This window comes from Macaca mulatta, chromosome 17, assembly GCF_049350105.2.
Source record: "Macaca mulatta isolate MMU2019108-1 chromosome 17, T2T-MMU8v2.0, whole genome shotgun sequence".
NCBI lineage: Eukaryota > Metazoa > Chordata > Mammalia > Primates > Cercopithecidae > Macaca > Macaca mulatta.
This window is the reverse complement of record NC_133422.1, coordinates 22,789,788-22,817,153: the sequence shown is the minus strand read 5'-3', so window position 1 is coordinate 22,817,153 and position 27,366 is coordinate 22,789,788. Positions and strand designations below refer to the sequence as shown.

The 27,366-nt window shown below is 38.5% G+C and overlaps 1 protein-coding gene and 1 long non-coding RNA gene across 9 annotated transcripts in view; one reads left to right on the top strand and one right to left on the bottom strand.

Moving 5' to 3' along the window:
- Window positions 1–27,366, top strand: part of ENOX1 (ecto-NOX disulfide-thiol exchanger 1) — a 324,009-nt gene that overhangs the window by 58,888 nt on the left and 237,755 nt on the right. The window contains exon 1 of one of the 8 annotated variants that reach the window (XM_028837538.2): window positions 22,356–22,563. The exons of 5 other annotated variants lie outside the window; for them this stretch is intronic. In XM_028837538.2, coding sequence (XP_028693371.1) covers window positions 22,506–22,563 — 58 coding nt within the window. In that variant the 5' untranslated portion in view covers window positions 22,356–22,505. Of the gene's footprint in view, window positions 1–22,355; window positions 22,564–27,366 lie in introns of those variants that run through there. 2 more of the 8 variants (XM_028837537.2, XM_028837539.2) reach the window with 2 other exon arrangements.
- LOC144336353 (uncharacterized) lies at window positions 11,105–22,593 on the bottom strand. The gene is made up of 4 exons (XR_013408045.1): window positions 22,497–22,593; window positions 16,091–16,134; window positions 12,147–12,160; window positions 11,105–11,668 (listed from the first exon to the last, which is right to left on the bottom strand). It is a non-coding gene; the product is annotated as an uncharacterized LOC144336353 (long non-coding RNA).

Below are 27,366 nucleotides of genomic sequence, written 5' to 3'. Positions count from 1 at the left end.
CCTATATAAAAATATTTGGATATAAATGTATAAACAAGTATTTTATGAGGTATATTTTGCAAGTATTTCTTTCCAATCTGTGCCTTGCTAATTTATTCTCTTAGTTATGTCTTTTGATGAGCAGAAGTTTTAAATTTTGAGGTCTAATTTATCAGGGCTTTTTTTTTCTTTCATGGTTAATTATTTTCTGTATCCTGTCTAAAACAAGGTTATCTCTAAGTTATATATACACACACACACACACACACACACACACATATGTAGTTTGAAAAGCTTTCTAGTATAGTTTTAGCTTTTATGTTTAGATTTATTATCCATATTAAATTAATTTTTATTTGTTGTGTGAGGTCAGTGTGGAGTTCTTTATTTTCTGTGTGGATATTTAATTCTTCCAGCTCTATTTGAAGACGTTCCTTTCCCCCACTGGAATTTCTTAATGTTATTCTTGAAGATCAAATGACCACATAAATGTGCATTTATTTCTGAGCTCTCTGCTCTGTTCCATTGGTTTTGTAGCTCTTTATGTATCAGTGTACCAGACTACACTGATTTCTGTAGCTTTATAGTCACTCTTCAAGTCAGATGGTATAAGCCTTCCATCTTTGTTCTTTTTTTGTTTTTTACAAAATTGGTTTGTATATCCTAGTTCCTGTAAAATTTTGTATTTATTTCAGAATTATTTTGCTGGTTTCTAAGAAATTAGACAAACGGGATTATGATTGGGAATATATTTATTCTAGCGGTCAGTTTGGGAAGAATTGACCTCTCTCCAATATCAAGCCTTCCAATCCATGAACATGCACTATCTCTGCATTTATATAGGTCTTCTTTAAAACCTCTCAGTAATATTTTATATAAACATCTTAAATACCTACTATTATATGTATTTCTCAGAATTTTATTTTTAAAATTGAAAATAGAATTTAAAATTTTTATTTTTCAAAGTTTCCTGTTAATATGTGAAACTACAATTATAGTATTACCCTGATAGCAAAACCTGACAAATACATAAGAAGAAAGGAAACTGTAGACCACCATTCTTTATAACTACAGATAGAAAAACTCTCAGCAAGATACTAGCAAATTGAATACAGCAACATATAAAAAAGATTATACACCAGAACCAAATATAATTTATTCCATTAATACAAGGTTACTTAAACATTGAAAATTAATCAATGTAAACTCCATATTAACAGAATGAAAGAAAAACATACTATCATCTCAGTAAACTTAGAAATAATATTTGACAAAATCCATTTCATGATAAATATGCTCAACAAACTAGGAATATAAGGAAACTTTTTAACCAGCTAAAGAACATCTATGGAAAACCCACAACTAACATTAGGGTTATTAGTGAAAGACTGAAAGTTTTCCGCCTAAGATTGGGAACAAGACAAGACAAGGATTTCTACTCTACCCACTTCTAGTCAATAATGTACTATTGACAATGAGCTAATAAATGAGTTCTGTAAGGTTGCAACATATAAAATCAGTATAGGAAGACCAGTTATATTTGTATACACTAGCAGGAGAAATTTAAAATGAAATTAAGAAAATTATTTATAATAGCATCAATAAAAAATACTTAGGAATAAACTTAACAAAAGCAATGTAAGACATGCACACTGAACACTGCAAAGCATCATTGAAAGAGGAATCATGACCCAAGTAATGGTGAAACACACTATGCTCATAGAAAACTTAAGTTTGCAAAATATCAGTACCCCCCAAATATATCTACAGATTCAGTGCCATCCCTATCAAAATCTTATCTGGCTTTTGTCTTTTTATTTTTCTTTTTTGTGGAGAATGGGGTCTTTCTATATTGCCCAGGCAGATCTTGAACTCCTGGGTTCAAGCTATCCTCCTGATTCTGCCTCCCTAAGAGATGGGATTATGGGTGTGAGCCACTGCTCCTGGTTTGGCTGGCTTTTTAAAAGAAATTTATAGGCCAGGCACAGTGACTCATACCTGTAATCCCAGCACTTTGGGCGGTCGAGGTGGGCAGATCATGAGGTCAAGAGATTGAGACCATCCTGGCCAACATGGTGAAACCCTGTCTCTACTAAAAGTACAAAAAATTAGCCAGGCGTGGTGGCATGTGCCTGTAGTCCCAGCTACTCGGGAGGCTGAGGCAGGAGAATTGCTTGTATCCTAGAGGCGGAGGTTGCAGTGAGCCAAGATCATGCCACTGTACTCCAACTGGTGACAGAGTGAAACTCTGTCTCAAAAAAAAAAAAGAAAGAAAGAAATTTATGATTCTGAACTTCATATGGAAATATAAAGACCCAAAACAGCCAAAACAATCTTGAAAAAGAACAATGTTAGAGGACTCACAGCTCCCAATTTCAAAACTTATTACAAAGCTAGAGTAATCAAGAGTCTTTGGTACTGGCAGAAGGATAGACAGATGGAATGGAATAGAGATTCCATGAATAAACCTATATATCTATGGCCAATTGATTTTCAAAAGGGTGCCAGAGCAATTCAATGGAAGAAAGAATAGTCTTTTCAACAAATGGTTCTGGGACAAATGGATTTCCACATGTATTAATAATACAAAATAATGAATTGGAATGTTTGTGTCACACCATATACAAAATTTAAAAATGATCCAAGATTTAAATGTAAAAGCTAAAACTGTGAAATTCTTATAAGGAAGCATAGGTACAAATCTTTATAACCTTGGATTAGGCAATAGTTTCTTGGGTGAAACACCAAAAGCATGTACAGCAAAAGAAAAATATAGATAAATCAGACTATCAAAATTTTAAACTTTCGTGCTTCAAAGGACACTATCAAGAAAGTGAAAATAAAACTCAAAGACGGAAGAAAATATTTGCAAATTTTATATTTGGTAACGAGTACACCAGATATATGAAGAAATTTTAAAATTCATTTAAAAAGACAACCCAATTTAGAAATGGGGAAAAGATATGAACAGACATTTGTCCAAAGAAGATATTATAAATGGCCAATAAGCACATGAAAAATTGCCCAACATTATTAGCCCTTAGGACATGTAAATCAAAACCACAATGTGGTACCACTTCATACCCACTTGGGTTACTGTTTTAGCTGTCGAATTACTATAGTCTCTCATTTTTAGACAGTAAATATAGTAATATAGTATATAGTAATGTAATTGTCTAAAAATGACAGACAGTAACAGTGTTGACAGGGCTGTGGTAAATTTGGAACCTTCATGCATTCTGATGGGATTGTAAAGTGCTGTAACCACTTTTTGATAAAACACCTTGACATTTTCTCAAAAAGTTCATCATAGAGTTATCTCACTCCTAGGTATAGACCTAAGAGAACTGAAAACATACATTCACACAAAAATTGTACATGAGTGTTCATAGCAATTTTATTCCTAATAACCAAAAGAATAGACAACCCAAATAGCTATCAGCTGATGAATGGATGAACAAAATGTGATATAGGCATGCAGCAGAATATTATTCAACCTAAAATCAGAATGGAATACATTTACATGCTACAAAATGAATGAACCTTGAGAACATTAAGAAGCTAGACACACAGACTACATATTGTCTGATTCCATTTATATGAAAAGTCCAGAATAGGCAACTTCATGGGGACAGAAAGTTGAGTAGTGGTTATAAGGGACTGGGCTGGGGGGGAATGGGGAGTGACTGTTAATGGGTACAAGACTTCGTTTTGTGTGATGAAAGGTTCTGGAATTAGATAAGAAGAATGGTCGCACGACCTTGCGAATGTACTAGGAAGCATTGAACTGTACACCTTAAAAGGGTGAACTGTACATTATATAAATTGTATCTCCAATAAAAAAATAAAGTTGTACTCTATAATTTTTGTAAATCTGCTTACTAGTTCTGATAGTTGTTTGGTAGGTTTAATGGGATTTTTTATATAAAATATACCATTCAGACAGTTTTGTTCCTTTCTAATTTTTGTAGTTGTTCTTTTTCTTTATTATAATGATTCAGACTTCCTGTTTGAGGAGTAAATCCTGAGTACGAGTGGTGAGAGTGGACATCTTTGTCTTGATCCTGATTTTATGAGGAATTTTTTATTATATTAACAATCAAGTATAATTTTCACTGTAGAATTTTCAGAGGTGTATTTTATTGTATTAGGGAAGTTCTCTTTCATTTCCAGTTGATGAGTGTGTGTTTGTTTTTAAATCCTTAGTGAATTTTTACTTTTTTCAAGTTTTTTTTTTCTGTTTCCATTGAATTGTCGTATCGTTTTTCTCTTTTAATATTGGGATTGCCCACTGTGTCTTATACCTGATATCAAAGAAATAGACAATTTAAGTAGAGAATTCCACAACAGATTATAAAGGCTAGGGCTACAAGTGGTTAGTATCACTTCTACCCACATTCCTTTAACTGGAACTAGACCTAAATACAAGGGATCATGAGAATTATAGTCTTCCTGGGTGCCTAGGAGAAACATGAAATGATTTGATGAAAACAGAGCAATTAGAGTGATGGTAATGAATAAAAATAAAGCCCTTTTATATATTATTATTTTAAAGTAACAGAAATCTGTCTTCAAAAGAAGACCCACATACTGAAGTTGAACAAATAAATGAATGGGTGGTGGGTGGTGCAAGCCAGGTTTCTCATTGCCAGGGCAATTGCAATAAGCTAGGAGAGGGGGCTGCAATAAACCCTATAATGCTGGATTAGAGTTGGGCATATCAGCTAACTTCATGTTAGCTTAACTACTGTTTAGTTTGATAAATATACATATGGGCAGATACAGAAACAATTATAGATATGTGTGTATACCTGGGTTTGAATATGTATTTATACTTCTTGGCTCTTTCTGCTGAGGGGGCCTGGGAGCAGTGATATCTCAGTAGCATCAAGCACATGCAGTGCCCAGACCGTGGTTTCTAAATATTGTTCTCCAATATTAGGAACTAGGGATCCTCAGAGAAATAACTGAGTCTGTGGCTGGGACAGTAAAATACAAGATCTTGGAGCACATGGTATGCCCTTAAAAAATAAATGCTCAAAAACAAAAAGGATGTAGGCATGTGAAAGGCATACAGGAACCAATTTAATAGAGCTCCCAGAGACCAAAGCTGGAACAATTTGAGCCACAATATAAATAACATGGTATTTGATTATAACCCAAAATATAAAATAAATATATCTGAGTTCATCCTAATATAAATCAATGATCAAACAAATAAATAGAGTCTTTCTTCTAAAAGAGTTTCAAATTATATATCCCCCTTCAGATAGTGAAGCTTACCCTCCCCCTTAAATGTGGGCTGGATTTATGACTGACTTCCAAAGAGGGGAAATAGTAACTTTGCAGTGAAAAAGCCTGGTAAACATTATCTTAACCAGGTGATCAAGGTTAACATCACGATAGTAAGTCAGGTTGATGTCATTTGCCTGCCCCCGATGTGATGTGATGAGAAGTTTACCTTGCCTCAGTGATATTCTTCCCAATAACCCTAATCAGCCAAAAGTGAGGCATGCTTTAAAAATACTTGGCTAATACACGTCAAGACTGTCAATGTCATGGGAAGCAAGAAAAAACTGAGAAACTGTCACAGACCAAAAAAGACTGAAGAGTCATAGCTAGAGCAAAATTGTCCAAAATGTAAGGTAGTGAATAGTTGTTACGTTAAAATTGGTGTCTCTCATTCTCTGTTTTGGGTGACCTATGTTGCCTTAGAATACTCAAAGAAGAAAATTATTAAGGTAGAATGCTCTTTTCTAAATAAGATCCTGCCATTATCTCTCTCATGATGACTCAATGCAATGTGATATCTAGACTGGACTGGATCCTGGCACAGAGAAAGAACATTAGTAGAAAGACTGGTAAAATCCAAGTAAAGTCTGGAGTTGAGTTACTAGTAATGCACCAATGTTGGCTTCTTAGTCGTGACAAACATGCTGGGCCATGGTAATGTGAGATGTTAACATTGGGGGAAACTGGAGGAGGAAGATGTAGGAACTCTTCGTATTATCTTTGCAATTTTTCCTGCAAATCTAAGATTATTCCCGTATAAAAATAATTGTCAAAAACAGTAATAGTAAGAAGGCCCAAAAGGTGAAACAGATATTGGTGAAGCTCTTGTGGTATGAGTAGGGGTGCAGGGCCTGAGTCCTGAATGCTCAGCCTCTTCTCACTCCTCACTCCCTTCCAGGCTGCCTCCCTCCTTCCCCAGGTCCCCAGGGTCGTCTGTCACATATTCTGGAAAGTACTGCCCTGCAGAATTAAATGCAAACTCCTCAACATGTCTTCTGGGGCCCTTCATATTCTCACCCTTGTCTAGCTTTCATCTTCATCATCTGTTGACCTCTTGCCTCCTATATTTATTTCTGTATTTATTTCTTTCATATATTTTGAAGGCACTTTCTTTTCTTCAAGCAGATCCTGATCTTCTTGTTGATTTTGAACATACTATTTTTTTTCAGCTTGGAAGACATTCTCAAGCTTATTCACCCTCAAAAACTCTTCAGAATTCATCTTAGAATTCAACTTAAGAGTGAGCCTTCTCTTGAAAGGCTTCTAAGGGAAAGGGACACCTTTTTGAAACATTTCTACAATAGCACATAGTTCCTTCTAGTTGTCTGTGTGTGTGTGCCTGTAGACCTCTTGCCTACAAATAGTCCACAAGCTCCTTAAGGAGATGTCATTCATCTCCCTTTGCCAAATGTCAAGCACAGTACCTGCACATAGTAGGTATTCAATAACTGCCAAATAAATGAATGAATGGATGAATAAGAGTAGCAATTTTATTGAAATTAGATTTTTTTTTGGTAGCCCTTTAATTTATTTGAATCTAGTTGTCATGAAAATACAAATTCAACGTTTTAATAAGCAAATTGATCCCAGTTTGCTGGTTTAAAAGAAAAACATTGGCTTTTTAGGAGTAAGTACTAGCCTCAATTCAGCCAGCATGTATACAACATATTGAGAGTGGTTGGGTATTTTTTTCCTTTAAATAACAAAAATTTCACATGGTACGTACTTTACGGTAAATGAAATAGGTACTGTAGTGTTGCTTTTTCAGTCTGCTGGTGTTGGAAGTAGTTGTCAGTAAAGCTAGCTGCATACATTTATCTTCATTAGCCATTCCAAGGTGATGCTTTTTGATGCAGGTGGCCCAGCTCTTCCCAGGCACTTTAATTTGCCAATTATTGTACCCACTATCTGTAGAACAGATAGTGATTAGTTTCACATTTTGCTCACTGGGCAGCTTAATGTTCTTGTCACCTTACATTGAGTTTTAAATGTGCAAAGCGCAAAGAATGTGAAACATGTTTCTCAGACTTGGGGGTGGTAGTGGCTGTCATGCCTAGTAACTTGAATTACTCCTGGATACAGAAATTAAAGGGCCTGGTTCATTAACAAAGAATAAAATAATCTGACAAAAGTGCATCAAAAAAGGCAACATGAGTGTGTGTGTATAAAGGTTAGATGCATCTTTTCATTTTCTTTCACAAAAGCATCATTTGCTAGCGAAGCATCATTTGCTAGCGAAGCATCATTTGCTAGCATGTGGGATCTGAGTGCTAGTTTGCTGGCTTAGATTACTATCGTTTAAAGAAAGAGAGAGATAATGGCAGGATCTTATTTAGAAAAGAGCATTCTACCTTAATAATTTTCTTCTTTGAGTATTCTAAGGCAACATAGGTCACCCAAAACAGAGAATGAGAGACACCAATTTTAACGTAACAACTATTCACTACCTTACATTTTGGACAATTTTGCTCTAGCTATGACTCATTAATGAAATTTTTTTTAACTGCCAGAGAAAGTTGAGAAGTTCCCTTTGGAAAAATCCAAAACCACACTTAGCAGTTTCGTCTGAGGTTCATTTGTTTAATTTCCTAGGAGTGAGGTTGACTCATTTATGGGGACTTAACCTAGTGCCGTTATTAGCAAAAAAGATTATTTAACATTTTAAGAAAACATGGGAAAATGCCAGACACATGGCATCCCAAACATAAACTTTATTTGCTACCCTCTTGAAGAATTTGTTTGCATATGATGTTGTTCACACCAGCGATAACAGAAAATGTATTTAATAACTACTCAGAATTAATATGCTATAGTATGCATGGCTGCCTAATTTAATTTATCTCTGATTAAGCCTATTATGTTTGAGATCACTTTACAGAAGAGATTTTTTTGCCAGCTGTAAGCTTATTTGAATTGTAATATAAGTTAATAATGTGTGAAATAACCAGTGGTGCCTACTTCTAAATGTTAATTTTGCCAGCTGACTTCCTGAGTTGCATACCCAGACCATTAATGGGCATTTAGTTAATATCTTACATGAAGACCAGCTATTGGAATAAATATGAGAATTAGCTATTTTAGTAGACAAATGGCACAGAAATTCTTTAATTCTGAAATCCAGAGGAAAGGCTTTTGCCTTATAAAAGTAATTGAAAATCAATGACTGATAATCACATAACATCACATATAAAGTAACATGTACTTTTTACATGACTTGTGTTCTAAATTTATTTCTTCAACCCTAAGTCGTCTTACTGGATCAGATGGAGTGGGACCCCCGGGGTCCTCACTGTGTGATCAGGGCTCTTGGGTGGGCCCAGCACCAGAGGGAAGGGGCTTGGGCTATTGCTGTTCATTGGCTTGTTCTCCACATTACAGACCAAGCTTTGTATGTTTATCCAGAACCAATTGTTTCATCCGTCAGTCTAATCCTCTTTTTCAATGTCTTAAGTGATTAGCACCAAAAAAAGTGATTGGGCTAATCACATTCCCTTGCTCAGCAGTTGGCCTCATAGAACGTTCTGTGCATCCTTAGATACAGTTTGCATGGCTCAGAATGCGAACTGTATTATTTGTATACATACTTAACTTTGGTAAACTGATTCCTCCCTACCCATTCTCAAACTGCTTTTGTCTCTTTTTGTAGTTCTTTTTTTGGCTCTCTAATTAACATTCCACCCAGTCTTCAAAGCCCCTTAAAAATCATACCTGCTCTATGAAGATTTCCTAACCATCCCAGGCCATGACCACGTCCTCATTGGTTGGCGGTGGGGTCATTTGCCTTGATCATGTAGTCACCTTTTGTATATTCTACTTATAGACTCTATGAGGACAGAGACCTTGCAATTTAAATCGTTATACCCCACGGTGCCTAATACAGTTTCTTGTAAGAAAAAAATATATATATCAATAGATGGTGGTGATTGATGTTCAGAATACAAACATGACAAGGGAGACGCTTATAGATCTTGAATCCTAGGTGAATAAATAAATGTAGTTGAATATGTAAAGTCAGTTTGCGGGTTTTCATTTGTTTTAAAGTTGAAGTAGAAACTTGCATGTAATAATTAACAAGTCAGAGATCACAAAGTAGATTTCTCCTTGCTTTAAACAGCTCTTACTAGGCCTATAGTTTGAATCTCAGCATGTGTGTAAAGTAGTGTTTCGTAACCCTGACTTACATGAGAATTGGCTGGGGAACTTCAAACATGTATGCCCATGACAAGGACTCACCTTCAAATAAGTTAAATCAGGGAGCACTTTTTAAAAAGCTAACCAGATAATTTTAGTAAGAAACCAGAATTGAGAACCACCAGTGTAAAGGAAACTTAAAGGTCATTAAATTCATATATCCATCTGGTGTTTGATTGTTATATACAGCTGTTTAGCAATGAAAGAAGAGTGTTTCTAACAGGATGAAAATTGCAGCTCTCTGGTGCAGGTTTCCGTGCCATATCCGATCCTTCTCTGAAGCTAACACCCAAGGTGACCTACTGTCTTGGTTTGTAGAGAGTTATCCCCCTTTTTTTTTTTTTTTTTTTTTTTTTTTTTGAGACGGAGTCACACTGTCGCCCAGGCTGGAGTGCAGTGGCGTGATCTCCACTCACTGCAAGCTCCGCCTCCAGGGTTCACGCCAGTCTCCTGCCTCAGCCTCCTGAGTAGCTGGGACTACAGGCATGTGCCACCACGCCCGGCTAATTTTTCGTATTTTTAGTAGAGACAGTGTTTCACCGTGTTAGCCAGGATGGTCTCGATCTCCTGACCTCGTGATCCACCTGCCTCTGCCTCCTAAAGTGCGGAATAACAGGCATGAGCCATCGCGCCCGGCCACTATCCCATTTTTTAACACAGAAAGATCCACGTAGTAGGAAACTCCTTATTACTGGGCAAACCAGGACAGTTGGTCATCCTATTACCAACACTTATTACTTGGATACCACAGAGGTGGTTTTGGATAAATTTCCCCATGAGAGGAAGTGGGGTTTCTGATAGAATTTTTAGTGAAAAAAATAGAACACTTTAAAACTTTAGCAGCCTTGAGGGGAAAGAGACATATCAAGAGAAAAAGGGAAAACATTGCAATAGGTTCTCATAGAATTTCTGCAGTTAAGATGAAGGAGGGGGATTATGGCATGTAATTAATTAAAGAACATCAACATATTCATTCACTTTTATCTCTGTTATGTAGGTAAATTAAGGATAATTTTGTAACATAAGAAGGCATGGAGCAAAAATCCCAAACTTGTACATATAATTAACTAAACAATAAGCCCCTTGAGGATAGCTTTTTCTTGTTGTTTTTGGGTGTTTTTTATTTTTTGTTTCTTTGAGACGGAGTCTCGCTCTGTCGCCCAGGCTGTAGTGCAGTGGCGCGATCTCCGCTCACTGCAAGCTCCGCCTTCCGGGTTCAAGAGATTCTCCTGCCTCAGCCTCCCGAGTAGCTGGGACCACAGGTGCCGCCACCACGCCCAGCTAATTTTTTTGTAGTCTTAGTGGAGATGGGGTTTCACCGTGTTGGTCAGGCTGGCCTCAGACTCCTGACTTCGTGATCCACCCGTCTTGGCCTCCCAAAGTGCTGGGATTATAGGTGGGAGCCACCGCACCCAGCTGAGGATAGTTATTTTTACAAAGAGAAACCAAAGCGTTATTGACAGCTACATGGAAAATTACTGACAGAACTAACCTATGGCTCCAAGATCATTTTCTGGTAGGATCTTTGGCCCTTTTCCTACTACACATCCTTTTAGTCCCAGTGACATTTAGCATAGTACCCTCCTTTCAGATAAAAATAAGTGTTGTTAGATTGATAGAAAAATGAAAGTGTTTTGCTAACAAAAATACTTTTAGCAGTTTGTTGTATAACTATAGCATTAAAATTTTTTCATCATGAATGTCCATTTGAGTTTTATGCTGATATCATGGGCAACCTAAGGATTAACTTATCTCAGTTATTTTCTGTTTTGATTGATCACTGGATAGCCAGTCTGACCACTACATAGTTGATTCATGTTACTTATTGATTGCCAAAATTGCCAGAGGTACCCCGGTCATTTAACTGTCTTTATAATCAAATCAAATCTACTACGCAGCAATTCAGTCAATGGTTTGGTGTTCATCTGTCTAAAATGTTGATGGTACCACATAGGGACAAGATATTAAGCTATACTTAAAAAGTAGCTCATTTCATTGAAATCATAATAGATTTTTCTCCCATTCTAAAATTTGTATGCTGCTATAGGAGAAAGCATCAATCAATAAAATTTATAACATATTCTGTTTTCCTTTTCTTCCTTAAAACATTTAGCTGAAGTTGTAGAAACTCAGAGAAACATATGTTAGAGTGGGAAGTTGAGATAATCTCATCCAGTCTTTTCCAAAGTATGTCAATAAATATTACCTGAAACAAAAGAAAAAAGGGGGAGAGTCTGTAGTCAAGTAAGTTTGTATAATGGAAGGTAAAACAAAATGGGACCGATGCCTTGAATATACTCATATGTGTTTCAGAGCTTCAAGAATGGGGGAGGGGGAGGCATGAGATGATCAAGGTATGTTTCAAAATCATCTAACCACAGAACTCTTTGTCATGAACACTCGGAGGGACTTCATCTAGTCTCCTAATTTTGTAGTTAAACAAATAGAATTCCAAAGGGGTCAAGAAACTGATTGATTTTGGGACAAATACTTTCTTTTATTGTTTTTGTCCAGTCATCCCTTTCCCCTACTTATATAAAAGTAGATATCAATATATTGATTTTCTTAATATAATCAATATATCAATATAATCAATATAATGATTTTCTTAATTTTCTATAAGAGCTCTGCACACCCCTTTTCAGTGGCTAATTGATGCGTTGCTTCCAGGTGACCAGCTTTACCAGTGATGTGATGCCTAAAAATGGAAATGAAAAACTAGTCACTTGGAAAAGATGTACTTTTAAAGGGCTTAAGGTTTCAATATCATCTCATATTCTGATTTGAATAGCTTTTTTTAAATTGGGTAGCTACAATATGCCGGGTTCTTTATATGCATTGTATGATTTAATTCTCATAAAATCCTGCAAAATAGAGAATATGTCAATTTTCCTATTGAGGAGTTTATTTAGTAAATGGAAGGTGGGGGATTTAAAATAAGGTCAGTCTGACTGTAAAGTTGAGCATCTTGTTAAGCTCAAAGATATGATGATGGCTACATTGGAAGTGATGTTGTTGACAACATAGTTAACTTTTTTAAAAAAGTTGTTGGTCCACAATTGAGTATGACAGAGGATAGAGGACTACATAATTTGAGGTAGACAAATTTATAAGAAATATAATCAGGAAAATAAACATACATTCAAGTAAAAGGATTACCTGCAAGCAGACATAAATTTCTTTGGGAGATGAGGGGAGGAATACACACATATATACCTTGGTACATACATATATGCATACATTCTTGAGCCAAAAAGTAGATATATTCAGAGCGATAAGGGTCAGTATATAGTTTTTTTTTTTTTTTTTTGAGACGGAGTCTCGCTCTGTCGCCCAGGCTGGAGTGCAGTGGCCGGATCTCAGCTCACTGCAAGCTCCGCCTCCCGGGTTTACGCCATTCTCCTGCCTCAGCCTCCCGAGTAGCTGGGACTACAGGCACCCGCCACCGCGCCCGGTTAGTTTTTTTTTTGTATTTTTTAGTAGAGACGGGGTTTCATCGTGTTAGCCAGGATGGTCTCGATCTCCTAACCTCGTGATCCGCCCGTCTCGGCCTCCCAAAGTGCTGGGATTACAGGCTTGAGCCACCGCGCCCGGCCGGGTCAGTATATAGTTAAAAGTTGATCTGGACATGTAATTGTGAGAATTTATTATATGATAGGTTTTGTTGCAGGCTGTACTGCTTTTCATATGCATTTGTGTACATTTTGTTGAATGATAAAATGTAGTTTGACCATTAACATTCAATGACATAAATTCCTTAACTGCCTTCCAAGTCAGTGATCATTGTTTGGAATTATCTTAAAGTCAGATGATTTTCTGAAATTTGTCCTCTTACCAAGTGAACGTACATAGCTTTTCTTAGTATAGGTATTTAGTTGGGCCAGTCTTCCTGCTGTTCTATTTTAAAATGTTTTATGTCTGTTTCCTTTTTCTCCTTCCCCCCTCCCTCCCTTTCTCCTTTCTTTCTTCCCTCCTCCTTGTATTCTTCCTTCCTTCTTTTGATAAACTGATGTGCGTCTACCTCAAATTGATTATTTGTCCAAACTTCTGCAGCCAAGATAACAAAATGTTGTTATCTGGATAAAGATAAAATTTATGGAAAGTCAACTTGACTTTGCCTGATAATCCCTAAAAAATAACAAAGAAGTAAAATGATTTTGTCAATACCCTCCTTAAAAGTAGTTGTGAGGTGGTTAGTAGTTGATTTCAGGTAACTCATAAAGTTCTCTGGACGAACAAACTAGACCAAAACAAAATACATAAGTACATATAACTACAAAATAAAATGTATAACACTAGAAACTTCTGGTTTTATTAGATTGAACACATGCTTTCATATATTCCTGCTCCAGAAATCTCACTAAAATTACTCTCACTAAAATTAATAAAGAATAAAAAATAAATCTCACTAAAATTAGTAAATAATAAAAAATAAATCTCACTGAAATTAGGAATTTTAAAAAACAAGGGGAGGGGGGAGGGATGGCATTAGGAGATATACCTAATGTAAATGACGAGTTAATGGGTGCAGCACACCAACATGGCACATGTATACATATGTAACAAACCTGCATGTTGTGCACATACCCTAGAACTTAAAGTATAATAAAAAATAAAAATAAATAAATAAATAAAAACGGCCGGGCGCAGTGACTCACGCCTGTAATCCCAGCACTTTGGGAGGCCGAGGCGGGTGGATCACAAGTTCAGGAGATCAAGACCAGCCTGGCTAACACGGTGAAACCCCGTCTCTACTAAAAATACAAAACACTTAGCCAGGTGTGGTGGCGGACGCCTGTAGTCCCAGCTACTCCAGCTGGGAGGCGGAGCTTGCAGTGAGCCGAGATCGGACCACTGCACTCCAGCCTGGGTGACAGAGGGAGGCTCCGTCTCCAAAAAACAAAACAAAACAAAACCCATAAAGCAGGGACATAAAGCAAATGAGACAGAACAAACAGAGGAGAGGCTACTGAACGTGAGATGTCAGGCAATTTGTGGAAGACGGCGGTGATGGAGGAGGAATAGCTGAGGTGCATTGAGCGAAGTCTTCACATTCATGCACGGGTCGCTGCGGAGGCTTTGGAGTTTTGAGACTGGAAAAAGGAGAATCGATTGCCAGGAGCTTCAGAGCAGCCTAGTATATGGAGTAGGTAGGCCCTGCCCTCCCTAGCTCACACTGCCACTACCAATTCCCCATCCCTGTGTGAAGCATCAGGGATAGTCTTAGGCTACACTGAATCAGAGATACTCTGGACTCAGGGATTAGGCCCAGGAGAGAGGATGAAACTCCACCGAAAGAACAGGTGAAACCCTCCTGGACTATTCCCTGACATAGCTCCCAGGGAACCTACAGCTAGGGACTGGCTCCTTAGGCAAGGGTTTGGAGATTCTTATCTGCAGAAATTCAGTCCAGAAAATGACTGATTGGCAGAGTCCCTGTTGAAATGGTAAGATTCCCCACTCTGTTACCTCAGAGGGATGCCAGTCAAGGAAAAAGCACACCCTGTCTACACTCAGGGTTTCCCTTGGAAACTGGACCCACCGTTTTTAAATATAAATGAATTATTTGTTTCATATATATTATATATATATGAAATAAATATATATATTTCTTAAATATAAATGAGTAATGAAGGGCCACCCGATATTTGAGGCTATCCACTGACATAAAATATAGAATAAAATATAGAGATCAAAACAGAGAAAGGGGCTAAAGGGGCTCAGAGAAGATACAGATATTTCAGGAAGCAAATGAAAAGCTTTTAAAAACCTATAGTAACTTCAGAAAGATGAGAGACACTGTTGTATATATAAAATAAAAAGTATTCTGTAGAACAGGAACAATTAGAAAATAAGAAGGAGGTATTGGAAATTAAACGTATAGAAGAATATGAAATGATTCAGAGGTATAGAAGTGAAACTTTCTAGAAAGTAGATAGTCCAAACGTTTTCACACTGCTGATAAAGACACACCCAAGATGGAATAATTTATTTAAAAAAGAGGTTTAATGGACTCACAGTTTCACATGGCTGGGGAGGCCTCATAATCATGGCAGAAAGCAAGGAAAGAACAAAGTCACATCTTACATGGTGGCAGGCAAAGAGAGAATGAGAAGCAAGCAAAAGGGATTTTCCCCTTATAAAACTGTCAGATCTCATGAGACTTATTCACTCCCATGAGAACAGTATGGGGGAAACCACCCCCCATGATTCAAGTATCTCCCACTGGGTCCCTCCCACAACACATGGAAATTATGGGAGCTACAATTTAAGATGAGATTTGGATGGGAACACAGCCAAACCATATTAGATGGAGATGGGGTGAGGTGAGAAATGTAGTGGATTAATCCACGAGGTTCCACATTTTACCATAGGCATGCCAGAAGGAGAAAACAAGAAAAAAATGGTTCAGAGACAAGTACTAAAGAATAATAGAAGAATTGTCAAAATGGAACAATGCTGTTTTCCAGATTTTGAGACACTATAAAGTGCCCAAAATGATGGGTAAGAAAAGATTCTCGTTAGCTCATTAGGGTTCTTTACTCTGAGACTTCAGAATACCAGGATTAAAGAGAAGATTCCAAAACATTCCAGAGGAGTAACACAGGTCACATGTAAAAGATCATACTTGGTAAAAAGAATAGTAGTGGCCTGAGACTGCAAGACTGGAAGCTAGAAGACAATGAAGTACAGCCTAAAAATTTTGAGGGAAAATTACATTTTACTTAAAATTCAATTACAAGTTTAACTCACAAACAAGTATGAGAGTAGCATTAAGACATTTTCAGACACACAAGGTCTCAACAAATTCACCTCCCATGTACCTTTTCTCAGGAAGCTACTAAAGAATGTGCTCTACAAAAATGAGGATGTAAACCAACAAAGAGGAAACCATGGGATCCCGGAAACGGAGGCTCCAACACAGGAGAGAGGCACAGGGATTTCGCAAGATGGTGTTAAAAAGAAGTCCCAGGACAACAGGCGGGCATCTGGCCTGGAAAACCACTAGACCCCAGAGGGGCTGGACGGGAGGCTCCTCCAGGGAAAAAGAGATCCAGGAGCCTAACCAGTGGGCTAATTGTGTAAAAAAAAAAAATGGTTTCAATATAAGTTCTGTAGTTATTTTGGATAGTTCATGAACAGTTCATGATAGATACACAAAAGAGGTAAGCAAAATAAAAGACAACACCAGGAAAAATAAGATGTTGAACAACATCGAACACATACTCTTTTACTACTTGTCTCGGTAGTAAACAATATTATATGGTCATAGTAAGGTAAACTAGAATATCAGTTTAACCCCAAGTTGCTATTTAACCCACTGGAAAGATCAGGGAAGAAAACTTGGGAGCATGTGATAGTATCAGAGTGCTAAATTTTCCTCATTCTGCATAGTAGTAAGACAGATAATCTCTAAAAATGATAATAAATATTAGTATACACACAGTACTTAAGTATAGGGATAGCATAGTTCAAAGTGGTTTCCTCTCCCATGGTGAAATTCAACCTCCTAGTTACAGTTGCTGGACAGTGCTAGTTTTCCTGTGCTGGACAAGACTATAGATTAACCAAACCAAGAAGAATTGGTTGCAGCGAAAGTCTTACCTATATAATCTGGAAAATAAACATCTTTCATAATAAAAGCAAAAAAACAAAAAGTTTCCCTTGAGAAGCAGGAAGGGGGAGTGGTAGGCAAAGTGGGGGAAGGGAGTATTCTTTTTTGATTATAGACCTTGTATTACTATTCACCTTTTTAAACTATGGGCATATATTACTTTAACAAATGCTAAGCTGATTTTTAAAAATTACTGGAAAAAGAAGTAGAAATTATAAAACCAACATGCACAATGCTCCCCTACCCCCACCAAATAAAGCAAAAACAAAAGAGGAAGAAGCTGATGGTAATTTTTTAATCTTTTAAAACTCGTTTATCTATCTCCTATCTAATAGCAAAGTAGGACTCAGGACCCTCTGCCAGTCTTACTCCAATCAACATTTCCTGTCATCTACACCTACTCCCCACATTCTTTAAGCTAAGCAGGGCTACTTCATGTTTCCTATACAACACCTGTATTTTCCTTTACCTGGGCCTTTGCTTGTAGTGCAGTTATTGTTCACCTTCCATTCACACATATTCCTAACACACACACACACTCACATACACTTATCCTTTACCAAGGTCCCCTTGTAGCACCTCCATCCCTTGCACACTTCCCTACCTATTTACATGTTGGCTCTAAAAGCTCTCTGAGGGATCTTTGAGGGACCCCAGATAATAGTGTTCTCCCCTTTCTTTTCATTCCTGCTGTATTGCCTTTAACACCAGAGGACAAGAACCATATTGCACTGGTATTTGTTCCTCCTATAGTGCCAGGCAGAGTGCTGGCATATTCCAGGGATCGCCTCAGATATTAATCAATTGGATAAATTAATCTTGCATTAAAGGTGAAATCCACTCTGTCATATGGTCCAGTGCTACACATCTCTATCTGCAAAAGTAAACATCACTAGAATGTATGGCTTTTTGTTTTTGTTTTAAGGAAGCTCATGTGCTTTCCTCCTAAGCATGGAGAGCATGCACAGAGCCCAGAGGGTAAACCGCACCCTAAAAGTTTGCTTATACTTCCTTCGTGGGGAATGTGGAAAGGTTGCAAGTTTTTATTGGACTCTGCAAGGTTACAGGTAGCTTGGCACTGATGTTGCTGTGGGAAGGATGTCACTTAGGTCTCCAACTGAAGAATCACCTACATATGACCCTGGGCCTGGTGGACAACAGCACAGCCTAAGATATGGCAGGAAAATGGAAACCCTGTCATGAGGCCAGAACAGGAAAATAAAAAAGGAAGTTCACAAATACTGAATGATAATAGCAAGTGTAGCACAGCTAGGACTTTCAATCATAGCTTCCCATGCTTAGTTTAGGTTTCCTTCTATTTAATCAGGCTTTATACCACAAGCCCCAAGTCTCTTTTATAACCATTCAAATGATCATCTAACAGACTATAACAGGATTAATCTAAAACATCCGCCTATGGAAATAACAAAAGCCCAGCAATATTATGACACATGCAAACAATGGAGTGCAATGGAGACTTTAAAAAGAATAAGGTAGGCTAGGGCGGTGGCTCATGCCTGTAATCCCAACACTTTGGGAGGATGAGGTGGGTGGATCACTTGAGGTCAGGAGTTTGAGACCAACCTGGTCAACATAGGGAAACCCAATCTCTACTAAAAATACAAAAATTAGCCAGGCGTGGTGGTAGGCACCTGTAATCCCAGCTACCCGGGAGGCTGAGGCAGGAAAAGGGCTTGAACCCAGGAGACAGAGGTTGCAGTGAGCCGAGATCATGCCACTGCACTCCATCCTGGGTGACAGAGAGAGACTCCATCTCAAAATAAATAGATAGATACAATGATAGACTGGATAAAGAAATGTAGCACATATGCACCATGGAATACTATGCAGCCATAAAAAAGGATAAGTTCATGTTCTTTGCAGGGACATGGATGAAGCCAGAAACTATCATCCTCAGTGAACTAACACAAGAACAGAAAACCAAACACTGCATGTTCTCACTCATAAGTGGGAGCTCAACAATTAGAACACATGGACACAGGGAGGGGAACATCACACACTGGGGCCTGTTCAGGGATGGGGGGCAAGGGGAGGAGAGCATTAGGAGAAATACCTAATGTAGATGACGGGTTGATGGGTGCAGCAAACCACCATGGCACGTGTATACACGTTCTGCACATGTATCCCAGAACTTAAAGTATAATTTAAAAAGAGAGAGAGAGAGAAAGAAAAGAAAGGAGGAAGGAAAGAAAGAAAAAGATCTGTAAGCCCTGCTGTGGTGAAGCATTTAATACATACTGTTAAAGGAAAGAGTAAGTGTGGAATAGGATTACCTCCTTCAGGTCTCTACTCAACTGTCAGCTTTCCAATGAGGCCTTCCTTAACTACTGAATTTGTACTTGAAAACGTTTTGTCCCCTCTCCCCTTTTTCTCCATTAGCATTTATCCCCATCTGACATAATTGATAACTTATTTGTTTATTTGTGATGCTATCTTCATACTGGAATATAATGTACACAAGGGATTTTGTCTGTTTTATTTACTGCTTTTCCCCAAGTGCCTAGAATAACCAAATGAATGAATTTATATGAGAAACATTTATTATTTGCATAGAAACAGTTCTGGAAGGCTATACAAACTTCATAGTAGTTGTCTGTGAGCAGTAGAAGTAGGAGACTAGGAGCAAGACTAACTTTTTCTTGTATATATCTTACCATGTACATGTATGTATCTTTTTTTAAATAAAAACACTGGTTTTATAGGGAATCCCATTTCAAGTGTTTTGTGAAGGCTGTGATAAAATAATAACTTATTAATAAACACCATTTACTTCTAATTGTGGGATAATCAATAGCATTCTTAATTTCTCTTCTTTCCAGAAGTCAGGTTATAAATGGGCCACTATTCAAGTTTATGGGCTTTATATTTTATGAAGCCTTTACTAACAGACTTTTTATTTTCCATCAGAGCAGTGCCATGTATACTTACATTGTGGTGGGGGAAAGTTGGATTTTTAGGCCAGATAACATTTATGTCTTCTGCCTTTTAACTAAATGACCTAGAGCAGGTTACTTAACCAGCCTGCGTTCCCTTACCTATAAATTGGGATAATTTTCCCACTAGCAAAGGCTGCCCTTAAAGCAAAACAAGACCAAATATATATATTCAATGCCTTGCAGCATCTGGTTCAAGGTAGGACTCAGTATGTAAGATCCTTCCCCTTTCCTGACAGAAGATGAGCCAGAGAGAACACCTTTAGTGATATTTTCCCTTCTAACTACTCAAAATGTGGTCCCAACATCACCAAGAAGTTTGAGAAATGCAAGTCTCAACCTTTACCTAATTGAATGAGTCAGAATCTGCAGTTTAACAAAATACCCGGGTGATCTCTGGGGACAGTGAAGTTTGAAAAGCTCTGTTTTCAGGTTTCTTATAGCAGTGTTTCAGACAGGCTTCTATTAATCATGTTGTTGCTGTTTAAAAAATTTCTGTATTTTACAATGCTTTGACATCTTGGGGCCTTGTGGACTTGGGATGCTTAACCTTCCAGGGTCAGCTGATTCCTAGAGACAGTAAACGTCTTGCCTGTGAGCTTGCCTTTGATATTCAAGCCAACCAATCCTGAGTCCATGCCACTACCTGCTTCCTTTTATCAGGCTCCTGTGATCCAGAACACTATTTACCTGCCCTGAATCACTCCAGGGCCAGGTACTGCATGTCTAGGAAACCCCCCTATACCACAGAGCCTGCTGAAATGACTCAAATTAGCTGTCCTAAAGCTGCTTACTCTGTCTTGCCTGTTCTTTCCATGGAAACCATAATAAAGGCCCTTGCCCACATTTTCCCCTTCCTTCCTCTGCCTCCTACTGACCCTGGTGGCCCAGTATGGTCTGACATGCCTGCTTTTCTTGGGAACTGTGACAAACTGTCCTCTCAATGGCAGTCACCTCATCTGTTGCCCTCGTCGTACCTGAATAAAACCAAAACCCCAGGTACATTTTTTTTAAAAACTGCCCTTGTAAGCTTCTTAGTTGAACTCTTCCTGCCATCTGCCACCCCCCACTTCACCTTGCAAATTTAAGGTTTATTTGGAGAGGTGTGAGGGTGTCCAGCAGAGCCCGATTTTCTGGCTGGGGATGGCCAACAAGCCAAAATCCATGAGGATACTAAGCTACCTCATCAGCCGGAACTTACTTTTAAATAAAGATGATCAGGGATAACCGCACAGAAGGTTGTAAATCTGTTTAATATCGTATGACTATATTGAATGCCAATAATACTCCTTAAGCACAAGCTTTGAACACTTCCAAACTTGCTATTACAAATGATCAATTTTTGCTCATTTGCTATTACAAATGATTCCATTGCTATTACAATGATTCCATTACCTCCGAGGTAATGGAACCATTTTAATTGAAACAAACTTATTTACGGTATTCTGAAATGTCAAAAACAAGTGAAAACCTGCCATTCCATCCTTTCATCTTTCACTGTGGCCTCTTAATATGGCATATATGCTTTAGAGAGAAATAACTCCTGCCAGGGCGCAGCTATTATGTTACCAAGCAGCTTCCCTTCCCTTCCCACATTTGCGTTTACCTGTTATCTCTTTGGTTGTAGAAAGAATCTTGATATATGGAAGTGAGCTGACTGAAGCTGAGGTTAATAAAAGCAAGTGTTAAAAGAACATAAAAGGGACTTTTCTCTCTGTGACTCAAACAAAAAAAAAATACAATAAGAAGTATCTATTTTAGAAGTATTTCATGTTTGTTAGGGAAGACTGTGAGAATAGAAGATATGAACTTTTGCCTTATGAAAGTTATTTTACTACAGTTTTATTAAGAAATTAAAATGTGTTTAACACCTTTTCATTCAAAATATTAGAAAAGGAAACTTTCCACTGATTGTTTTATGATCATCAGTTTTGTTTCCATAAGAAATACACCCATTTATTATTCCCTTAAAAAGAAACTGCAGGTAGCAGGATTTTGCTCCCCATAACTGGCCTTGTCAGATTGAACATTACTGCCCAAGCAGTGGATAAAATGTGACTTGTAGCCTGCATGAATCACAGTGTCCCCTGAAACCGCTTGTTTCTAGGAGGGATTTTGTTTGATCACTCCTTGACCCTTTTCCAAGAAACCTAATTTGCCCAAGGGAGTCTCACACTGGAAAACAGTGTTTGCGTCTGCTTAGGGAAATGTGCCTGAAATAATGACTTATTTAGAACTGAGAACAGAATGGAATGGAACGGATTGATAAGCCAGTTTGAGCAGGCAGAAAGCGACTTGGGCCTCTCAACTCTTATAAAAGGAGCTCAGCAGCGAAGCACTTTGCCTACACTGTATCTGGCAAGGCCCATCTTCATTCAACAAACATTGTCTCTGTGAACTCTGTGCAAAATTCTTACTCTTATAAATGCCTTAAGGCATGCCATTTCATTTTAAGTTTCACTGACACTTCTAAGATGGTGCGGATTTCTCGATTCAGCCCTGCAGACCCCAGTGTAGAAATTGCTCTCCAAGGTATGTTACCCGTTTTAAACTCAGTCGCGTCCGTTTAGATGGCTGCAGAATGCTTGTTGGTGGTGATGCTGCTCAGAGTTAAAGTACTTTCTTGGCTGCCAGGAGAGTTGGCGAGTGTGCTGGTGCATGGATTACCCAAAGAGGGGGCTTGACTCAGCTTCTTTCTCACTTACTGAACTGAAAATGAACCAGCAGTCAAAAGTGGGGAGGTGACATCTCATCTAGAGGAATGAAGAATGAGTTGAGGCAAAAAAGGGAAAAAAAGCAAAGAAAGAACTTTACCACTGGATTGCTCTTTGGGCTGCTGCCATTTCCTGTTTCTTTTGCTTTTTCTTTTTTCTCTTCACTTTTCTGCCAATAAAATATAGTCGATTTGTCTTATAGCCTCAAGGCTAGTAACTCTTTGAAATGGCAAAGGTTTAAACAAAAATGCTCTTAAATTTTAAAAATCTGGAGCTAAGTTGATCTTCGTCTTAATCTTTCTTTGCCGTTTGAAGTTTTTTAAAAAATTAAACCATTGACGATATTTAAATTGGCAAGGCCAAGCTTAAACAAAGTCTTATTTAGGTACAGTGGTAATGAGAGTTTACCTTTTTTATTTTTAATTTAAATCTGTCTTTGCACAATTAGCAAATTATTAAATGACCTCTCCTGCAAAGTCTGCAAGCAATTGCCTGTTCCAGCTAATAAGAGAACATGTTTTACAAGGTTCATGTTGATTAATTGACAAATGCTGATAAAATCAAAGCAGTGGGAAAATGCAGTGCACCAGGCGCAGCATAAATTACTTCTGTTCAATAATGTTTCCAGTGGGTATACATTTATGGCTTACCTTTCAATAAATATTACTGTCTTAATTGAAACATCCATTGTAGAAATTTATCTCTGAAGATGATTGCCAGGAGCCACAGCTAGGACTAAACATTTCTATATCTGTGTATGCTTTTCTGCTCAATTAAAGACATTGATTGCTGTGAACATTTTAAAGATGAATGCTTTATATTTTGTATGAAAGGAACACAAACACATTTTAATATACTTGGAAAATCATACACTCTTGATTGACCTCAGTGTTCTCTACATTTCTGATAGCTTCAACAATAAATACAAAATATAACTTCAAAACCACTAGCCTTACACCAGTCCATCAGCTGTTATGGCAGCTATGAAGGTCTCCATTAGAAGGAGCTGGCTGTTTTATGCTCGTGTATGTTTCCAGCATCGGAGATGCTTGGCCAGACCCAGATCTCTCCTTTTGCATATGAATGACTAAAAAAGATGTCAAAAAGATCTCCTGCATCCTGGATGAAACCCAAAGGTCCAGAGAATTCCAGTAGAGGGGGAAGGTAAGTCAGGGCACAGACTATCTTGCAGGGTTCCTACCCCTCTCCTATTGTGGTCCATGTCCATCTGATAGACTCCCATACTATAGTGCCTTAAGAACACCTTGGCATGTAAATTTAGGGGCCCAACCAAGCTGATCCTTTAGTGTAGACATCCTAAGATGTCCTGCTCATCCACACTCCTGGGAAAGTAGATATCCTCCACAAAGTGACATTGACATACTTTTCTCAACAAAGTCTTTTCAGTTCAACAAATATTTATCAAACCTACTATATGTCAGGCACTGTGCTGGGCCCTTGGGATATACACGTGAATCAGACAGTTTATCCAGAAGAAGCTTACAATAGGCAATCATATCTCTGAACATTTGCAATAGGTTATTTAACAGACATCTTTCTATAATTTGCCAAATTTTTTAGCTCCTGTTGTGTACTAGGCAACGCTCTAGGTGTTCAAGAAATATTCTGGATGTTTTCTTTCTTTGGTATTAATCAGAGGCCACTGTTCTCATGGCCCTCTAAGGCAAATGTCATTTGCCAGTGTTCTGTTTGAGCTACCCCACTTGCTGATTGCCAGTTCATATTGTACTCAAGATTATCGCAGCTGCCAGACCTGGATTGAGACTAGGGTTTGACTAGTAGGACAGGACTGACCAGAGACTCTCATTCTAAACTTTAGTCAAAGAGTACTGTGCCCCCAGGATGGGCATGAAGACTGTGAAATAGGAATATGGGATTGTTGGATGAAGGAGTTAAGGGCAATTTGAAGCATGTGAGAACCAAGCTGATTTGGGGATGTGGATCACAGTAGAGACAGATTAAACTGGCAAGCCAAGGCTGAAGGTTGGGCAGAAGTTAGATGGGGCTTATAAACAGGAGAATTCCAAGTATTTGACTAGAATACTGGTAAGCCCAGAAGGCAGAATAGCCATGGAGGGCATAGAGAGGCAGCCGGTTAGGAGAGATCAACGGAGGTTTACAAGCGGGTGAGTTAAAGCCCTAGGCCCAGTAGGCATTTAAGCATTCTAGGAGATAAGGAGCCACTGGGATGTTCAACCATCAAGAAACTCAGGTTTAAGAAGAAAAAAAAAAAAACGGAAATCCTTGCCACTGAAAATTCTGGTAATCTCGGCCACAAAGCTCTGAGCAAGTGGCAGTGTGATGAAGAATTTGAGTCCAGGCTCATTTTGTTCTCTCAGCCCAGACATCATTAAGACAGTGTCTGGCATGCTGTAGTCACTCCACAAATATTCCACTGAATTGACCTGGGTTCCAAGAGGGAGGTGGATTCCAAAATGAGGCCATTTTTATATGGCAGTAGACAAATTAAATTGTCTTGGCACTTAATGAAAAAAAAAGGCACAGGACAAACACACAAGAAGGAAGATGATCATTTGTTTCAAAGATGCCTGCATTGTCTCAGTATTTACATTTGTTCCCTCCCTTGATTTCCTTTCTTGTTGGATGGAATTTAGGAAGAAGGGGAACAGACTACTGTGGAGCCTGGAAAGTTCTAAGAGTGTGTGGTTAGCTATTACCGAGATTGGAGATGTTTTCCTCATGGGAGCTTTCAGAAAGAAAGCAATGAAAAGGGAAGGCTGAAGTGATTAAACCTTGCAGAACTCCCAGGTTTATGTCTGTGATGATTTCAGTGAGGAGCCAGAGCTTAGCTGAATTGCTTGCGTCACACCCAGAATCTCTTCTTATCTCCCATCAGGAAGGGGCTGCCTGATGACCTCCATCCCCAGGAGGCTCTTTTGCTTTTGGTGACAGCTGCCAGTAAAAATAATAGGAAAGATTGTTCCATGGGCCCTTGGTAACAGTCCTATTGTGCTGGTGTTGTACATCACACATAAAAGTTGTAAAACACAGTCTTTTAAAAAAATGCCCTCTTTTACAAAGTTGGGTCATTGAGATCCAACAAAAACCACCTGGGCAGCATCCATACCCTTCAATAGCCATTCAGAGCCCCCAAGCCAGGAAAGACCTGAGCGCCATTCCTCATTCTGCAGTCCTGGACCATGTTCCCTGTTTTAACACTAGATGGGGCATTGTTGTTATTACAGTGGCTTTTTTTAAAAAAGGAAATGTATAAGACCCAGAAAGAAGAAAACATTTCTCTAGAACATAATATTGTTCTATAGAATCAGAGAGCACTGGAGCAGAAAACAGCCAGGAAAAGAGTACAGTCCAGTCCTTGCTTCTCATTCTTATTTGAGAAAACTCTGACCAGCCCAAATTCACGTAGCAGGTCAGTGGCAGACCCAGAACTGGAAGGCAGAACCCACGTCACCCTAGCCCAGGGCAGCCCCTGCCGCCTGCCTCATGGCCACATGCCCAGGGAAGAGGTACGGGTGGCACGTGGATCCAACAAACCATCTTCTTTTATACGGAGAATAATAAAAGAGTGAAATCCCCAAGGCTTGTCCTCCTGAATACATCCCTCCTACAACTTGGCTCTGTATGTAGATGACTCAAAGGTGAACAATGAACACAATTCAGTTTTTGTACATCTCTTACACACATTTTTTAAATGCCAGTATGAATGAATTAACTTGATTTTTTAAAATGTGAATAAAGGAAATATGTTTCTAGCTAACTTCAGAATTTGAAATTCTGGTTTAGTTAGGCACTGTGAAACAGGTCACCGTCTGTCTTCTTGGTCTTCCCAGCCATTTACTGGTCATCTTCACTTGAGCCATTGTCACCCCTGGCCTTTTCCTAGAACCCAACTGAAGACAAGGGAAGTCCCAGAACTTTTTTCTCTCTCCAGGTCCACCCAGGGGACCTTGCTTTTCTACACTTCCTTTGCCCTCTGTGAAAGAAGTAGAATATGAAGGCTGCAGCTCAGCCTTCACCTCCACTCACACCAGTGTGATTAAATTATTGAAAGAAAATGATCCGCTCTCCTTGCTCTCCTTGCTTCTAACAGGTCCCAGCTCAGAGCAAAATCTGCAGACCCTGTAATTGATAGCCTGGCAGACTATGTTTTAGCAGACTCTTTCTTAAGAAGGTTAAGGCCTGTGTTTTCAGCAGACTGAAAAGGGGTGCTATTACAGTCCGCTTAAAACACTTTTGCTTTTTCTCAGTTCACTGGTAGCCCTCCCCGCTCACAGGCCTACAGTGCTAATTCTAATCTGTAGTTCAGTTACTGCAGCATTCTCACTTTCTCTGTGTCTACCAAAGTACTTCACATCCTCTTCTTACTACCTGTACTTCCTAAACAGCTAGGGTCCTTGGGAGAAGAACAGGCTAGTCATAAAGAAACAATCTAGATGGTAATTTTTGCTTCATGTTAGACATTGCACACTTAAACCTTTTTGAAGTAAAACGCTTTTAAAAGTCCACTCTGAAAATCTTGGCATGTGTGGATAATTGTTTTTTTCTTCACTTGGAACGCCTCTCCTCTGCCTGGTCTGATCCTGTTCATCCTTTACAACCAGCTCAAATGTCACCTCCT